This window comes from Nymphaea colorata, chromosome 13 (assembly GCF_008831285.2).
Source record: "Nymphaea colorata isolate Beijing-Zhang1983 chromosome 13, ASM883128v2, whole genome shotgun sequence".
NCBI lineage: Eukaryota > Viridiplantae > Streptophyta > Magnoliopsida > Nymphaeales > Nymphaeaceae > Nymphaea > Nymphaea colorata.
In genome coordinates this window covers 12,189,665-12,205,868 of record NC_045150.1, presented here as the reverse complement: position 1 = coordinate 12,205,868, position 16,204 = coordinate 12,189,665, and the positions used below count along the sequence as shown (strand labels likewise).

The 16,204-nt window shown below is 41.2% G+C and overlaps 1 protein-coding gene across 1 annotated transcript in view; it reads right to left on the bottom strand.

Moving 5' to 3' along the window:
• Positions 1-8,433: 8,433 nt before the first annotated feature.
• The window catches only part of LOC116266682 (uncharacterized), a 30,339-nt gene continuing 22,568 nt past the window's right edge, over positions 8,434-16,204 (bottom strand). Inside the window, exons 7-8 of the mRNA XM_031647994.1 lie at positions 8,805-9,302; positions 8,434-8,757 (exon numbers count right to left, since the gene is read on the bottom strand). Coding sequence (XP_031503854.1) covers positions 8,434-8,757; positions 8,805-9,302 — 822 coding nt within the window. The remainder of the gene's footprint in view (positions 8,758-8,804; positions 9,303-16,204) is intronic.

The following is a 16,204-nucleotide window of genomic DNA, read 5'->3' as shown; positions in this document are numbered from 1 at the left end:
TCCCTATCAAATTTGGGTTCACTGCCAAATCTGGCCAACTAGCTTAGGTTTTAATTTTACATGCAAATGGGTCACATCTTTGTTGGGATTAGGAGTTGGATGCAGATTATGCCAAACCCAGATCCGATTATCCTCAACTTATCTAGATCTCACTAAACTCATCTGGATGGCAAGCATGGCATTCTAAAGGGGAGAAGCAACAAAAATTGCACAAGAAAAACTTAAAATTCCTGGGTCAGTAGGTCCTACAAATATGAAAGACAGCTGATTTTCCCTCATCATCATCAACGGAAAACGGATAGATAAAGTTCAAAGGTTTAATATATAAAAACCATAGGATAATAAATTCAGCTTAACATCTAGAGGCGGACCTCATATCATTGTCGGTCCAAATCTGAGCCTTTGTTTTCCTTATAAAAACTTACCCATACAGAGCAAAAGACATAGTATGGGTAATTTCTTAGGCTTGTGTGCATTAATGGAAAAAAAAACCTCAAGAATATGATAAAACCTGTTAGTTAAATGAAATTTATCAATAACCGTAATATTTTGTTCCCAAGAAATGAATTTCACCTGCAATCTGCGGACTATCTGTTTCCTCGTCAGCTCTGTAACACCCATAACGTCGAGTATCTTCGAAGGAGTGGCATCTAATCCAGTCAATTGTCATAAAGTAGCCCAGTGAAATACTATCCTTGAAACAAAGATATACAAAAATATTGCACATGAAAATGCTTAGCTTTTGACAAAATGGTTCCAATCTTTTAGCAAATTCTATTTAAACCTTCTTAACTCAAGCATGTAACTGAAAGAGTTTGAAACTTGATCAGGACGGTTCGTTATTTCACTAAAATTACAGCGGATTTCAGCAAAATATTATATCCAAAGGAATAAATTTAATTGCCTACTTTCAAAACCCAACTGGTATACAACAAAAGCGAACTTCTTCTTCAGATCCGTCGTCCAGATGAACCTCTTCTTCCATTTCTGAGATGGTGGCGGAGATTCAGGCGCAGGCACCGTCTGCTTACTGGCAGTGCCTTCTTCAGCCTCTGTGACGGCAGCTTTGCCATGGGGTAAACTTCCTGTGCCGCAGAACGTGCTGCCACAGGTTTCTGAGCACATGACATGAGGGTAAAGCGGCTTCAACGGCACGGCCTTCACACCACTAAGTGTTGCCTTGACAAGGCTCTCCTGATCAGCATTATCTGATACAACTGTTCTCAGCACAACACAGACGTAAGTTTGGGTTATAATTCATACATCAGATAAATAATCTCTCTCACAAACAGGATCTGCAGTGAATGATAAGGGAAAGGTTTTCAGAGAAAAAAAAGAAAATCTTATGAAGGATGTTGATGTTAATATGAATCTGTAACCTTTACACTTTTAATTCACAATTTCCAAATCAGAAGTCTCCTTATTTGGAAATAAAGGAGATCTCAAATCCAAGTTATCTGCAATACTTAAAATCATGGCCTTTGGACCCCCTTGTGAATCCACTTCAGAATCTAAATAACCATGTCAGTTTGCCAAAAGCTGCAGTTCAAATATCGCTCCAACAGCCTTCCACTCGAGGGCCCATACATAGATGTAAATTGGATCTGGTATAGCTTTTGCAGAGCTCAACTAACAGGATTTAGGCCAGTGAAACTTGTGGCAGGAATCTGAATTCAGATTGACAAGACACAAAACCAAATCCCATTTTGGATCTGGATTCGGAAGATGCCCGTGAAATTCAATAAAAAAAATACTAGCCCATACTAATTTGGTTTTGACTTCCATAAAGTTGATTGACATCTCTCTCTCTCTCTCTCTCTCTCTCTCTCTCTCTCTCTCCACACACACACACACCCCCAGACCACATGGGTAAGGGATAAAAATTAGACCTCTTAAATTCATGTTAAAAAGTGTTTTAAATAAATGCGAACTTACTAATGTGTTTGCAAACACTATTTTAATATAAATCACCTTTTAGTTTAAACCATTTTTTTGGAAAAAAACTTGATCTTTATACTATCACAATTTTGATGCTATTAGATATGTTTTAATATATGTTTCTCACCAAATCACTCTTAAACTTATCGATAAGGTTAGATTGCAAAAAAATATTTTAACAGTCAACTTTAATGGGTCAGGACTGTCTAGTTTTTGTCTTTTATCCAATGGTCTGGTTTTTATCAACTTATATATATATATATATATATATATATATATAGCAGCCCCATGTTCACATTTTGTAAAAAAATATTTTAACAATTAATTTTAATGGGTCAGGACTGTCCGGTTGTTGCAGAGTTAACTAATTACACATCTACTTATGACAGATATGCATACATCTGATTTTGATGATAATGCCAACGACGTAAATGTTCCAATTGATTTAATCTGAATTTTACATTGGAAACAAAATTCAACCGGTTGGAAAATCAAATCCTGTACAACGTGAAGTTGTACTTCTTATGCTATATGTTTGATCGCCTATTTCATAAGTAGTAGTAACTTTTATAAGGAGAAAAGGTAGCACCTCCACGACAAATCAAATCAAGATTATACAAGAGAAACCTAGAAAATAATAGGCACACAAATATTCCACATTACTGAATTCCTTACATGAAATTGCAAAGACAAATCTCCATTTAATTAATAACAACAAGGGCTTCATGACTTAAAATTAATACATTGGATATTACATTTCCAACTTCATACCGACCCACATTCACACAAGAGCAATCAGACTCAAAACACGTACAATGGACGTGTAAAAGTCATCTATCTTGACGTTCAAGGAAGCCTACCGCCAAGTCTTCCACCAGCACCACAACCAAATCCACCGCCTAGGCCACCGAGCCCACTGCCTCCACGAAAACCATGACTGCCACCTTCACCCAGCCCGCCTCCTACACCAGCTCCGCCACCAAAGCCACCGCCAAGGCCACCAAGTTTGCCACCACCACAAAACTATCCACCACCTAGTCCAGCACTTCCACCAAAGCCTCCACCTTCTTCTTCATCGTCATCTTCATATGATACCAATCATCAGAACCATCATAACCACTATAGTCATCATCATCTGAATACGACTGGTCATCATAACCAATATAGTCATCACCATTATCATCATCTTCTTCTTCTTCTCCTTCTTATTCTTTTCTTCTTCCATTCTTCACAATTATACCAGTCATCATCAACATTAGAGTCATCATCATCCTCAATGTCATCAGCATCTTCCATCTTTTTTCTCATTCTTCTTCTTCTTCTTCTTCTTCTTTTTGCTCTTTTGTCTTCAACTGCTTAGTGTTATCATAATCCTCATTGCTGACTAGATCAACAAATACTTTTTCTCCTCCTTTCATATCATCATCCTCACTGCTGCCTAGATCAACACATATTTTTTCTCCTACTTTCATGACATTCGAGTGCATTCCTTCTTCGTGGCTTCTCAAAGGCGAAGTTGAATCCTCATTATCTTCCCCACTGGTCATGAGCTCAATTGCTCCTTTCTTCTCACATTTTCCATTAATAGAGGAGCAAATTGTGATCCGTAGCTTCCTGCATTTCATTTTTGTCCTCCATAACCTTCGAGAAACCCTGGAAGATGTGTCTGATGGTTCCTTCCCTTTTCATGAACTTGAACACCCTTTTTCCTTCCAAACTTTCTCATTTCAACATCATTGTCATCCTCTGCTATCTTACCTTTCTGCACATTCGAACTCCTGTTTCTTGTCTTGAGCTTCTCTGCATGATCACTGCCCTCCTCTTCTTCGCTCAAGAGAATGACTTCTTTGGTTCTTTTGCCTTTTCTACTACTTGAGCAATGGGGAATCATGCCCATGCTCCCTTCTTGAACAATCCGCAGCCTAAAAAGACAAAAAAAAAGAAAATTCTTAAACTGAAGCTTAAACCACCTTTTGTTTAGAAAAAGAAAAGCAGAATAACTGTTACGGGAGGAAGAGACATTTGGCTTCTTGTTCTTTAAACAATTCAGTTCAAGGCTGCCAAGAGACATGCATTAAGAAAAAAAAGGGTTGGTAAAAAATGACGAAATATATAGAAAGAAAATGAACATATAACTTGAAAAAATACGGAGCAATATTTTCCAACTTGAACCTCACTTTGAGTGCCATTTCCATTAGATTATTTAAGCACAAAAAATCAACATCTTAAAAAGATACATGGAAACAAAAAAGATAGTTATAAAATCCAAAACTAAAGTATAAGAAACTTAAATGCAAGAGTAGTAGATTCACTGGCAAATCAAATGTCTCTTTGGTCCTTGCATTTCATTAAAATCTATTTAACGTCTACAACAAAAAAAAATGTGGAGGACGGTCCGCAGAGTGATGGAGAGACGAGATGACTGTCTGGGATGGCGGAGCCTACTGGCTACTCGGCGTGGAGAGCACACTCAACTCCGGAGGACGGCCCTTGACTGACGGACTGACGAGATGACCGTTTGGGCGGGTGAGCATACCGGCTACTCGACGTGGAGAGCACACTCAGTTCTGGAGGACGGCCCGTAGAGTGATGGAGAGACGAGATGACCGCCTAGGCTGGCGGAGCCTATCGGCTACTCGGCATGGAGAACACACTCAGTTCTGGAGGACGAGATGACCGTTTGTGGTGGCGGAGCCTACCAGCTACTCGACGTGAGAGCACACTCAGTTCCGAAGGACGGCCCGCAGAGTGACGGAGGGATGGAGATGACCGTCTGGGCTAGCGGGGCCTACCGACTACTCGGCGTGGAGAGCACACTCAGTTCTGGAGGACGGCACGCAGAGTGACGGAGAGACGAGATGATCGTCTGGGCTGGTGGAGCCAACCGACTACTAGGCGTGGAGAGCACACTCAGTTCCGAAGGACGACATGCAAAGTGATGCAGAGACGGGATGACTGTCTGCGCTAGCGGAGCCTACCGACTACTCGGCATGGAGAGCACACTCAGTTCCGGAGGACGGCCCGCAGAGTGATGCAGAGACAGGATGACTGTCTGGGGTGGTGGAGCCTATCGGCTACTCGACATGGAGAGCACACTCAATTTCGGAGGATCGCAGAGTGACGCAGAGATGGGATGACCGTCTGGGTTGGCAGAGCCTAATGGCTACTCGGCGTGGAGAGCACACTCAGTTTTAGAGGAGGTTCCGCTGAGTGACGGAGCGACAGGATGACCGTCTGGGTTGGCAGAGCCTACTGGCTACTCAATGTGGAGAGCACACTTAGTTCCGGAGGAGGGCCCGCTGAGTGACGGAGGGACGAGATGATCACCTTGGCTGGCGAAGCCTACTGGCTAATCGGCGTGAAGAGCACACTCAATTCTGGACGACGTTCCGCAGTCACCGTCTGGGCTGGCAGAGACTACTGGCTACTCGGCATGGAGAGCACACTCAGTTCCGAAGGATGGCCTGCAGAGTGACGTAGAGATGAAATGACCGTTGGGGCTGGTGGAGCCTACTGGCTACTCTGCGTGGAGAGCACACTCAGTTCCGAAGGACGGCGCATAGAGTGACAAAGAGACTCACACATAGAGAGAGAAGGAGAGAGCGGAAGAGAGAGTTTCTGCTGGTAAGATCGAAGAAAAGAAGAAGAGAAGAGAAACGGTACAAGACACACATGCGAAGAAAAAGCATGTAGCGCGCTTCGACAGCACTGCCGACCTTTTTCATGATGACGAAAAACCCCGATGGAGCGTGCCAAATGAAGAACGTTACTATTTACGTAACGTTGGACTAGACCATTACAGGTTTCCTTCCGTACATAATTTAAAGATTTCAAAAATATAATATATCAAAGAACATTGAAGTTATTGGTTAAGAGCACCTTACAGTTCAGCAGTAGCCTTTATAAGGAGAAAATGTAGTGCCTCAACAACAAATCAAATCAAGATTATAAAGAGATACCTAGAAATAATAGGCACACAAATATTCCATATTAATGAATTCTTCACATGAAAATGCAAAGACAAATTTTCAGTTAATCAATAACGGGAAGGGCTTCATGACTCGAAATTAATACATTTGACATTATATTTCAACTTCATACCAAACACACATTCACACAAGAGCAATCAGACACAAAATACGTACAATGGAAGTGTACAAGTCGTCTATCTTGACGTTCAAGGAAGCCTGCCGCCAAGTCTTCCACCTGCACCACCACCAAATCCACCGCCTAGGCCACCGAGCCCACTGCCTCCACGAAAACCATGACTGCCACCTTCACCCAGCCCACCTCCTACACCAGCTCCGCCACCAAAGCCACCGCCAAGGCCACCAAGTTTGCCACCACCACAGAACTATCCACCACCTAGTCCAACACCACCACCAAAGCCTCCACCTTCTTCTTCATCGTCATCTTCATAATGATACCAATCATCAGAACCATCATAACCACTATAGTCATCATCATCTGAATCATACAGGTCATCATAACCAATATAGTCATCGCCATCATGATCCTCGTCAATATCTTCTTCTTCTTCTTCTTCTTCACAATTATACCAGTCAAGGTCTACATTAGAGTCATCATCATCCTCAATGTCATCAGTATCTTCCATCTTTTTCTCATTCTTTTATTCTTCTTCTTCATTTTGGTCTTTTGTCTTCAACTGCTTAGTGTTATTATCATCATCATTGCTGACTAATCAACAAATACCTTTGCCCATCATTTCAGGTCATCATCCTGCTGACTAGATCAACAAATACTTTTTCTCCTACTTTTATGACGTTCGAGTACATTCCTTCTTGGTAGCTTCTCAAAGGCAAAGTTGAATCATCATTATCATCCCCACTGCTTATGAGCTTAATAGCTCCATTCTTCTCATCTTTTCTACTAATAGAGGAGCAAATTGTGATCCATAGCTTCCTGCATTTCATTTTTGTCCCTCATAACTTTTGAGAAACCCTAGAAGATGCGTCTGATGACTCCTTCCCTTTTCATGAACTTTAACACCCCTTTTTCCTACCTATAAACACAAAAAAAAATATGACCTTCTGGGCTACTGGCTACTCGGCATGAAGAGCACACTCAGTTCCGGATGATGGCCAGTAGAGTGACGGAGAGACGAGATGACCGTCTAGGGCGGCGGAGCCTACCAGTTGCTCGGCGTGGAGAGCACACTCAGTTGCGGAGGAGGGCCCACATAGTGAAAGGGAGACGAGATGACCGTCTAGGATGGTGGAGCCTACCGGCTACTCGGCGTGGAGAGCACACTCAGTTACGGAGGAGGGCCTAGAGAGTGACGAGGAGACATGATGAATGTTTAGGCTGGCAGAGCCTACCAACTAACTCAGTTCCAGAGGAGGGCCAGCTGAGTGACGGGGAGACGGGATGTCCGTTTGGGGTGGCGGAGCCTACAGGCCACTCGGCGTAGAGAGCACACTCAGTTCCGTAGGAGGGCCCACAGAGTGACGGAGAGACGAGATGACCATCAGGGCTGGCAGAGCCTACGGCTACTCGGCGTGGAGATCACACTCTGTTCTGGACGACGGTCCACAGTCATCGTCTGGGCTGGCAGAGCCTACTGGCTACTCGGCGTGGAGAGCACACTCAGTTCCGAATGATGGCCCGCAGAGTGACAGAGAGATGGGATGACCGTCTGGGTTGGCGGAGCCTGCTGGCTACTCGGCGTGGAGAACACACTTAGTTCCGGAGAAGGGCCCACAGAGTGACGAAGAGACGGGATGACCGTTTAAACTGGTGGAGCCTACCGGCTACTTGGCGTAGAGAGCACAGTCAGTTCCGGAGGACGGCCCATAGAGTGACGAAGAGACGCGCACACACACACACACACACACACACAGAGAGAGAGAGAGAGAGAGAGTTTCTGTTGGTAAGATCAAAGAGAAGAAAAATGGTACACGACACACATGGAAAGAAAAAGCACGTAGCGCAATTCAGCAACACTACCGGCCTTTTTCATGATGACGAAAAAGCCCGATGGAGCGCGCCGAATGAATGACATTACGATTTAGGTAACATTAGACTAGACTGTTACTGGTTTCCTTCCATACAAAATTTAAAGAGTTCGAAAATATAATATATCGAAGAACATTGGAATTATTGGTTAACAGCACCTTACAGTGCGAGGGAAAAGAAACCTCTTTCATAAGAAGTAGCTTTTACAAGGAGAAAAGGTAGCTCTTCCACGCCAAATCAATTCAAGATAATACAAGAGAAACCTGGAAAATAATAAGCATACAAATATTCCATATTACTGAATTCCTCATATGAAATTGCAAAGACAAATTTTTATTTAATCAATAACAGGAAGGACTTCATGACTCGAAATTAATACGTTTGATATTATATTTCCAACTTCATACCAAACTCACATTTACACAAGAGCAATCAGACTCAAAACACATACGATGGAAGTGTAAAAGTCGTTTGACTTGACGTTCAAGGAAGCCCTTCGCCACCAGCATCAACACCAAATCAATCGCCTAGGCCACGGAGCCCACCGCCTCCACGAAAACCACGACCGCCACCTCCACCTAGCCCACCTCCAACACCAGCTCCGTCACCAAAGCCACCGCCAAGGCCACCAAGTTCGCCACCACCACCGAACCGTCCTCCACCGGCATCAAAGCCTCCACCTTCTTCTTCATCGTCATCTTCATAATTATACTGGTTATCATAACCATCATAACTACTATAGTCATCATCATATGAATCAGACTGGTCATCATAACCAATATAGTCATCACCATCGTCATCATTGTCAGTATCTTCTTCTTCTTCTTGCTCTTTTGTCTTGAACTTCTTAGTGTTATCATCATCCTCATTGCTGACTAATCAACAAATACTTTTTCTCCTCCCTTCATATCATCATCCTCACTGCTGACTAGATCAACAAATACTTTTTCTCTTACTTTCATGACGTTCGAGTGCATTCCTTCTTGGTAGCTTCTCAAAGGCGAATTTGAATCCTCATTATCATCCCTACTGCTCATGAGCTCAATTGCTCTGATATAGGAGCAAATTGTGATCCGTAGCTTCCTGCATTTCATTTTTGTCCTCCATAACCTTCGAGAAACCCTAGAAGATGTGTCTAATGGTTCATTCCCTTTCCATGTTGAACACCTCTTTTTCCTTCCAAACTTTCTCATTTCAACATCATTGTCATCCTTCGCTGTCTTACCTTTCTGCACATTCGAACTCCTGTTTCTTGTCTTCAGCTTCTCTGCATGATCACTGCCCTCCTCCTCTTCGATCAAGAGAATTACTTCTTTGGTTCTCTTGCCTTTTCTACTACTTGAGCAATGAGGAACTCTTGCATGCTCCCTTCTTGAATAATCCACAACCTAAAAAGACCCAAAAAAAAGGAAAGGAAAAATCTTAAACCTGAAGCTTAGACCACCTTTTATACCGAAAAAGGAAATATGGAAGAACTCTTACAGGAGGAAGGGAGATTTGGGTTCTTGTTCTTCTAGCGATTCAGTTCAAGGCTGTCTAGAGACATGCATTAAGAAAAAGAAGGGTTGGTAAAAGATGACAAAGAATATAGAAAGAAAATGAATAAATAACTTGAAAAATACAGAGCCATATTTTAAACTTGAGTCTCACTTTGAGTGCCATTCCATTAGATTATCTAAGCACAAAAAAATCAACATCTTAAAAAGATACATGGAAACAAAAAAGATAGTTATAAAATCCAAAACTAAAGTATAAGAAACTTAAATACAAGAGTAACAGATTCACTATCAAATCAAATGTCTCTTTGGTCCTTGCATCTCTTTAAAATCCATTTAATGTCTACAACAAACAACCAATCTACACTTTTCATTTGCCATTTTTTAATTACATTCTAAACAAAATGCACTAATTTCCAGCAACATGGCATTTTCTGAATGTATCGTTTTAGATCCACATTTGTTAACTTTCTTAAAAGCTTGAATCCAAGAAACATAATCCACAGTTGCTATGAAAAACAAACATAAAAAAAAAAGTAAAACCCAACAAAAGAAGAAAAGGAGAACAAGGTCGTCAGTTATACCTGAAAATGACACTTTACAACAATGGTTTGCCAAAGCAACAATGTGAAAGAAAAGGAGCACAAAAGCAAGAGAGAAAAGGGTTAGTGCAGCATAAAAAAAAAAAAGAACACAGAGAAATATAAAACCAGCTATATGCAAAAATGGTAGAAAAAGAAAAACAGAAACAAGAAGAACATTTATAAGGTGCACACTTCAGTGTTCATTCAGTGGGATAGTGCAGCAAGAGAAATGGAGTCACTTCAGAACAAATATATGGCGGGTTCACCTGAACCGATGTCCTACAACGTGGTTTCCTGTTCCTGTATCCTGGAATGTAAAAAGAAATGATTCTTACAACATGAAAGAAAAAGGAAAGAAAAACAATGCATAAGAAAAGAACAATATACAAACCGAAAAATTAGAATAACAACCATAAGAAAAAAGATGAAAAATGAAACACACCACTTGCAAAAAAAAAGGCTACAAAAAGTAAAAGAAAACCTTACAAATACAAAAAAAAGATGACCGTATGGCTACTCCCTGCTCGGCGTGAAGAGTACACTTAGTTCCGAAGGACAGCCTATAGAGTGTCGGAGAGATGAGAAGACCATCGGGCTGGCTGAGCCTACTGGCTACTCGGCGTGGAGAGCACACTCAGTTTCGGAGGACGGCCCGCAGAGTAACAGAGAGACGAGATGACCGTCTGGGCTGGCGGAGCCTACTGGCTACCTGGCGTGGAGAGCACACTTAGTTCTGGAGGACGGCCCGTAGAGTGACGGAGAGACGAGATGACCGTCTGGGCTAGCGGAGCCTACTGGCTACTCGACGTGGAGAGCACACTCAGTTACGAAAGACGGCCTGAAGAGTGACAGAGAGACGAGATGACGATCTGGGCTGGCGAAGCCTACTGGCTATTCAGCGTGTAGAGCACACTCAGTTCCAGAGGAGGGCTGACAGATAGATGAGTTGACTATCTGGGCTGGAGGAACCTACTGGATACTCGGCGCAGAGAGCATACTCAGTTTCAGAGGGCGGCCCGCAGAGTGACGGAGATACAAGATGACCATCTAGGCTGGCGGAGCCTACTGGCTGCTCGGCGTGTAGAGAACACTTAGTTCTGGAGGGCGGCCCGTAGAGTGACGAAGAGATGAGATGACCGTCTGGGCTGGCGTAGCCTACTGGCTACTTGGCTTGGAGAGGAGGGCCCACAGAGTGACGGAGAGACGAGATGACTTTCTGGGTTGGCGGAGCCTACTGGCTACTCGGCGTGGAGAGCACACTCAGTTTCCGAGGAGGGCCCGCAGAGTGACGAGATGTCCGTCTGGTTTGGTGGAGCCTGCTGGCTACTCGGCGTGGACAACACATTCAGTTACAGAGGAGGGCTCGCAGAGTGACGGGGAGACGAGATGACCGTCTTGGCTGGCGGATCCTACTGGCTAATCGTCGTGGAGAGCACACTCACTTCCGAAGGACGACTCGTAGGGTGACGGAGAGACGAGATGACCGTCTGGTCTGGTGGAGCCTACTCACTAGTCGGCGTGGAGAGCTCACTCTATTCCAGAGGACGGCCCGCAGAGTGACGTAGAAACGCACAGACAGAGAGGAAGTTTCTGTTGGTAAGATCGAAAAAAAGAAGAAGAAGAGAAGAGAAATGGAACAGAATGCACATGGAAAGAAAAAACACTTAGCGCACTTCAGCAGCACTTCCAGCCTTTTTCATGATGACGAAAAGGCCCCGATGGAGCCCACTGAATGAAGGACGTTACTATTTAGGTAACGTTGGACTAGATTGGTACAAGTTTCCTTCCGTACAAAATTTAAAGAGTTCATAAATATAATATATCAAAGAACATTCGAATTATTGGTTAAGTTCAATCTTAAGGGGTAAACAATTTTATTTAGGTAGATCCTTGATTGATACTTAATCAAAGTGGTCACCAATTTCTCTCATCATGTTCATATATAGCATCAATCAAAACATTTGGTGGTTCTCTGTAAATAGATGAAATGTGAGCTGGTCATCGCAAATTGATTTAAATCTTTCACGCCGTACCTTTCATGAGCAAAAAAATCATTAAATTAAGTACAAGAGACTCATTTTCTATTATTTTTAAAAAAAAGTGGCTCAAATTACTGAAGACCTCAAATAAATCCACGTTCACTCCATCATGCTATCTTAAGGAAATTAAAATAGAAAGGAAGTCCTCGCTTGTAGACGCAGAAATGTTTAGGAAGTTGGTAACAATGATGACCCTTTATGAATTTGTCTTTAAAAATGCGAGCTTTGCCACACCCCTAAGGATCCATTAAACTATTAGTTTCATCATAGCATAATTCTGCTTAATTTTTTAGCAAAAAGTTGTGTTAATTTAATTACTTAATAATTATACACATATTAAATTATCGTATTTTATATAAGATTTGAGAAGTAGACACCTGTTCATGTGAGAAATTTACCCAAGCTACCATTGAACTTTTTATATTACCAATGAACTTTTTGTCTCCTTTTATGTCAAAAAACTTCGAGCAAGCAATCCCCAAGTTGGAATTCAAATTAAGGTTGATGGTAAAAGTTATTGTTGTGGTGGTCTTTGGCCATCTTATTCATTGTAAAGAAGAATACTAACCTGATCTATTGACATCCTTATCTGCCGCCACATGCTGAATTTTGTGTTTGAACCTTAGATCCAGTTAAGGAGCTGTTGGCAGGAGCTCCCAAGAGAGCTGGTGAGTGAGCTCCTTGGTGATTTTTTTTTTTTTTGAAACCCTCAACCTTGACTAGTGGCTTAACAAGGGAGAAAGAGAGAGAGAGAGAGAGAGGGAGCTTATCTCCATTGCACATAAATCAAATATGCCTGTTAGTAAAGCTCAAGTTGGTAGTCAGTGTCCCAAATAGATTTAGGGGAAACTAATATGGCTGTTAGCGCATGCAAAGGAAGTCTTATCTAATCTACATATGGGGCAGGGAACTAGGGCTGCACACGTGCAGAGTCGAGCCTAAGCTTGCCCAGCTCGAGCTCAGACTCGAGCCAAACAATAGCGCAGCTACATATAGGCTGGCGTGGGCAGTTGCCCACGCCAGCAACAAAAGTTTTACTTATTTTTGCATATTTTTACATAGATTTTTTACAATTTTTTACTTATTTATGTATGTTGTGTCCCTTCAAAAATGAGAATTTCTATAACTGTGCCCCATAGCCAAAAATTTCTGGCTTCGCCACTGGAGCCAAGCTCCCTAACAGAAGCTAGAGCTTGAGCTCGAGCTTGACTCCCTTAACTCTTGTTTATGTCCTAACTTGTTTTTTTAAGCTTGTTTACATCAACTCGTTTAACTCGTTTACAACACCAAAGCAAAACTTGTTACCTCAAGTCGAAAGAAAAACTTATTATTGGTTTGCTTGTCATACAAACTAGGGTATGATTGTCCTGGAAAACCGAAATATTATTTTTAGTATTGTAAGTTAAATGAGCAAACAACCTCACAAAGCTGCACGTCAATGAGAACAAATTCTATGGTATAACCATAAAAACAAGAGGGTTCAACACAAGAAATGCTAACAAGATTGGGGAACAGTTTAAACAAGTTCCACAGAAGACTGATTAGGACTCGCCTAGCCCTAGCAGACACCATTCCTGGCGTTTTTTTCAAATCCACATCCTTTTTTATGACCCTGCAATAGGGGTTATTCAGCTTGTAGACCCTATATGGATCAGAAAATCGGAACCAAAATCAATCTAGAATATTTTTATTGAAGGATCCAAAGCTTGTTTTAAAAAATTAAAAGTTAACCAATAAAAAAAAATGGGCAAATAAATATTTTGCGATTGTTCAGATCTTGCTCAATCAAGAATCAATTGCGAGGACTAGGTTGTAAAATTGAGCAGATAACAAGTTCAGATTTTTAAATCGTGTTGATCGTGTGATAGCCTCATATGTCAAATCCAAATCTTGTGTGCATGCTTGTGTGTGAATGAGAAAAGTGAGAAGATTGAAGAAGTTTGGTGCTGATGCCATTTCAGACTGTACATCCAAGCTTTGGGGAGAGAGGGAGGTACTTATCATCTGTGCTGTTTCAAGAGTTAAGAGATGAAGCTGCTGGTATGCAGCCTGTCCCAGTAGATCGAAGAAATTAAACATCATATGTACAAGGCTCTCTCTCTCACACACATTGCCCATATGCGATGCATGTGCTGATGTTAGTAGTTCATAGGCACGAGGTAGAATTGTAGAATTAATTCATGTTGATGTTATTCTGAATATAAAAAATTCTGTGATCCTATAGTCATTGCAACGAGCCCCCGAAACTGAACCCTCCAAGGCGTTAGAAGCCTTCACAAGTGCTCCATCTCCAATCTCCTGATCATCACACTGACGGTAGAACCGTTCTTCACTCATATGTTTTATCATTCTCTTGATCGATTTTCATTGTACAGTGGAAAAATGACCAAAAGATTAATTAACCTCATTGCAAATGGTATCCTCGAGTGCTCGGTGGACTGATCAAATTAAGCTTTTAAGGAACTTGAATTGGGAAAAATCTAGTTTCAAATGGAAGTGGGAAATCTGTCCAGCTTTTTCAAAATCAAGAATGGAGGACCCCCCAAGTGCTCCATCTCCGACTTATTGTTGAATTCAGAAAGCTAATTTACCATCGTCCGAATAAGAGCTTTAGTTATATTTTTGAGCAAATATGTCGTCTAAAGGGGCTCTACCTGGCCACGAGAAGGATACCAAATTCGACCAGACGAGACAAAGTTGTTGATTGACAAATTCATAAAAGGAACTAACTCTTCAAAATGTAAAGGTGACAATGACGAGATGCCTTGACTGCCGTTCATCTCACACTGGAATGGTCCGATGGACGGTTCCAATGGATGAGATTGTCACTGGCAACTATGCATGCGATGGCACCTTGCATAACATAAATATGCATAGACATGTACATATATCCCAGTACAATTAAAGATGAAAATGCTATCATTTAAACAAGAAAAATAAACTTTTCTAAAAACAAAAAAGGAAATAAAAAAAAGTTAAAAACTAAAAAAAAACATTTTTTTCAATAATTCTATAATTATCTTTTTAAAAATGATTAAAAAATTTTAAATTGATTTAGAAAACGGAAAAATGAAAAAGAATATAAGCCATATTTGCCCTGCACCATGACATACAATAATCTAAAACTTTGTTTAGGTACCATGAACTTTAATATCATGAAAGATCTGATCCTACATAAATATCTAACATAACATATTTCGTTATAGAAAAACAAAATCTTAAAGAAATAAGTGCTACAGAAAATTGACTTATAAAAATTGAGTAGCCTTAAGCATCCATTCCATTTAAGTGATGCCTCTCTCTTAGAAAGCAACACCTATCCGTTATCAACCTCTTGTACCCATATTTTCTAAAGCTGTTGCGTCTGTACCCACATATATGTACCTGAACCGTACTTGTACCCATGTTACTTAGGTTCCATATGCACGTACGTGTGTATGAGAAAAGACAAACATATATATATATATATCCCTGAAAAGAGAGAAGCACAAAACTTTCTTGGAACACAAATGGAAATCTCATGGTTGTTTTCTAATTAATGATCATTTCTATCTTTGTAGCGGTGAGTACTGGATATTGGCTTGTATCACCCTAAATTTTTATCTTTCTGAATTTAAAAATGATTAAAAAATTTTAAATTGATTTAGAAAACGGAAAAATGAAAAAGAATATAAGCCATATTTGCCCTGCACCATGTTAGTGAGGGCCAACATTTTCCATGTTAACAACACTGATTTCTGCCTTGATTTCTCTCTTGTGGCCAAGAGTTGGGGAAAACAATGAAAATTTGAAGGCAAGGCACCTTGGTTTGGCTGATGCCTTTGAATAGAAGTGGTATTCTCATTTTAATAAAATGTGGGGATTATATTCATGACTTTAAAATGTCATCGAGTCTACCTCAAGTAACCTACATCCCTTTTTTTATCTCTAACATGTTTTTCTCGTTTTCAAAGTCATTGAGTTTTTTAGGACCTAGCTCAGACCGGTCCAATAACCCACTACATCTTGACTTAGACCTATTCCAAGTCCTTGAACCAGATCTAACCTTACCGACCCTACTCCAGCCCACTCAAAGTTTGAGCCTAGACTCACTTTGGCTTAGCTTTAGCTAGGTCTACCCCATGCCACTAAGTCATAGCCATGAGAATTCATAATAAATCAAGATCAAATC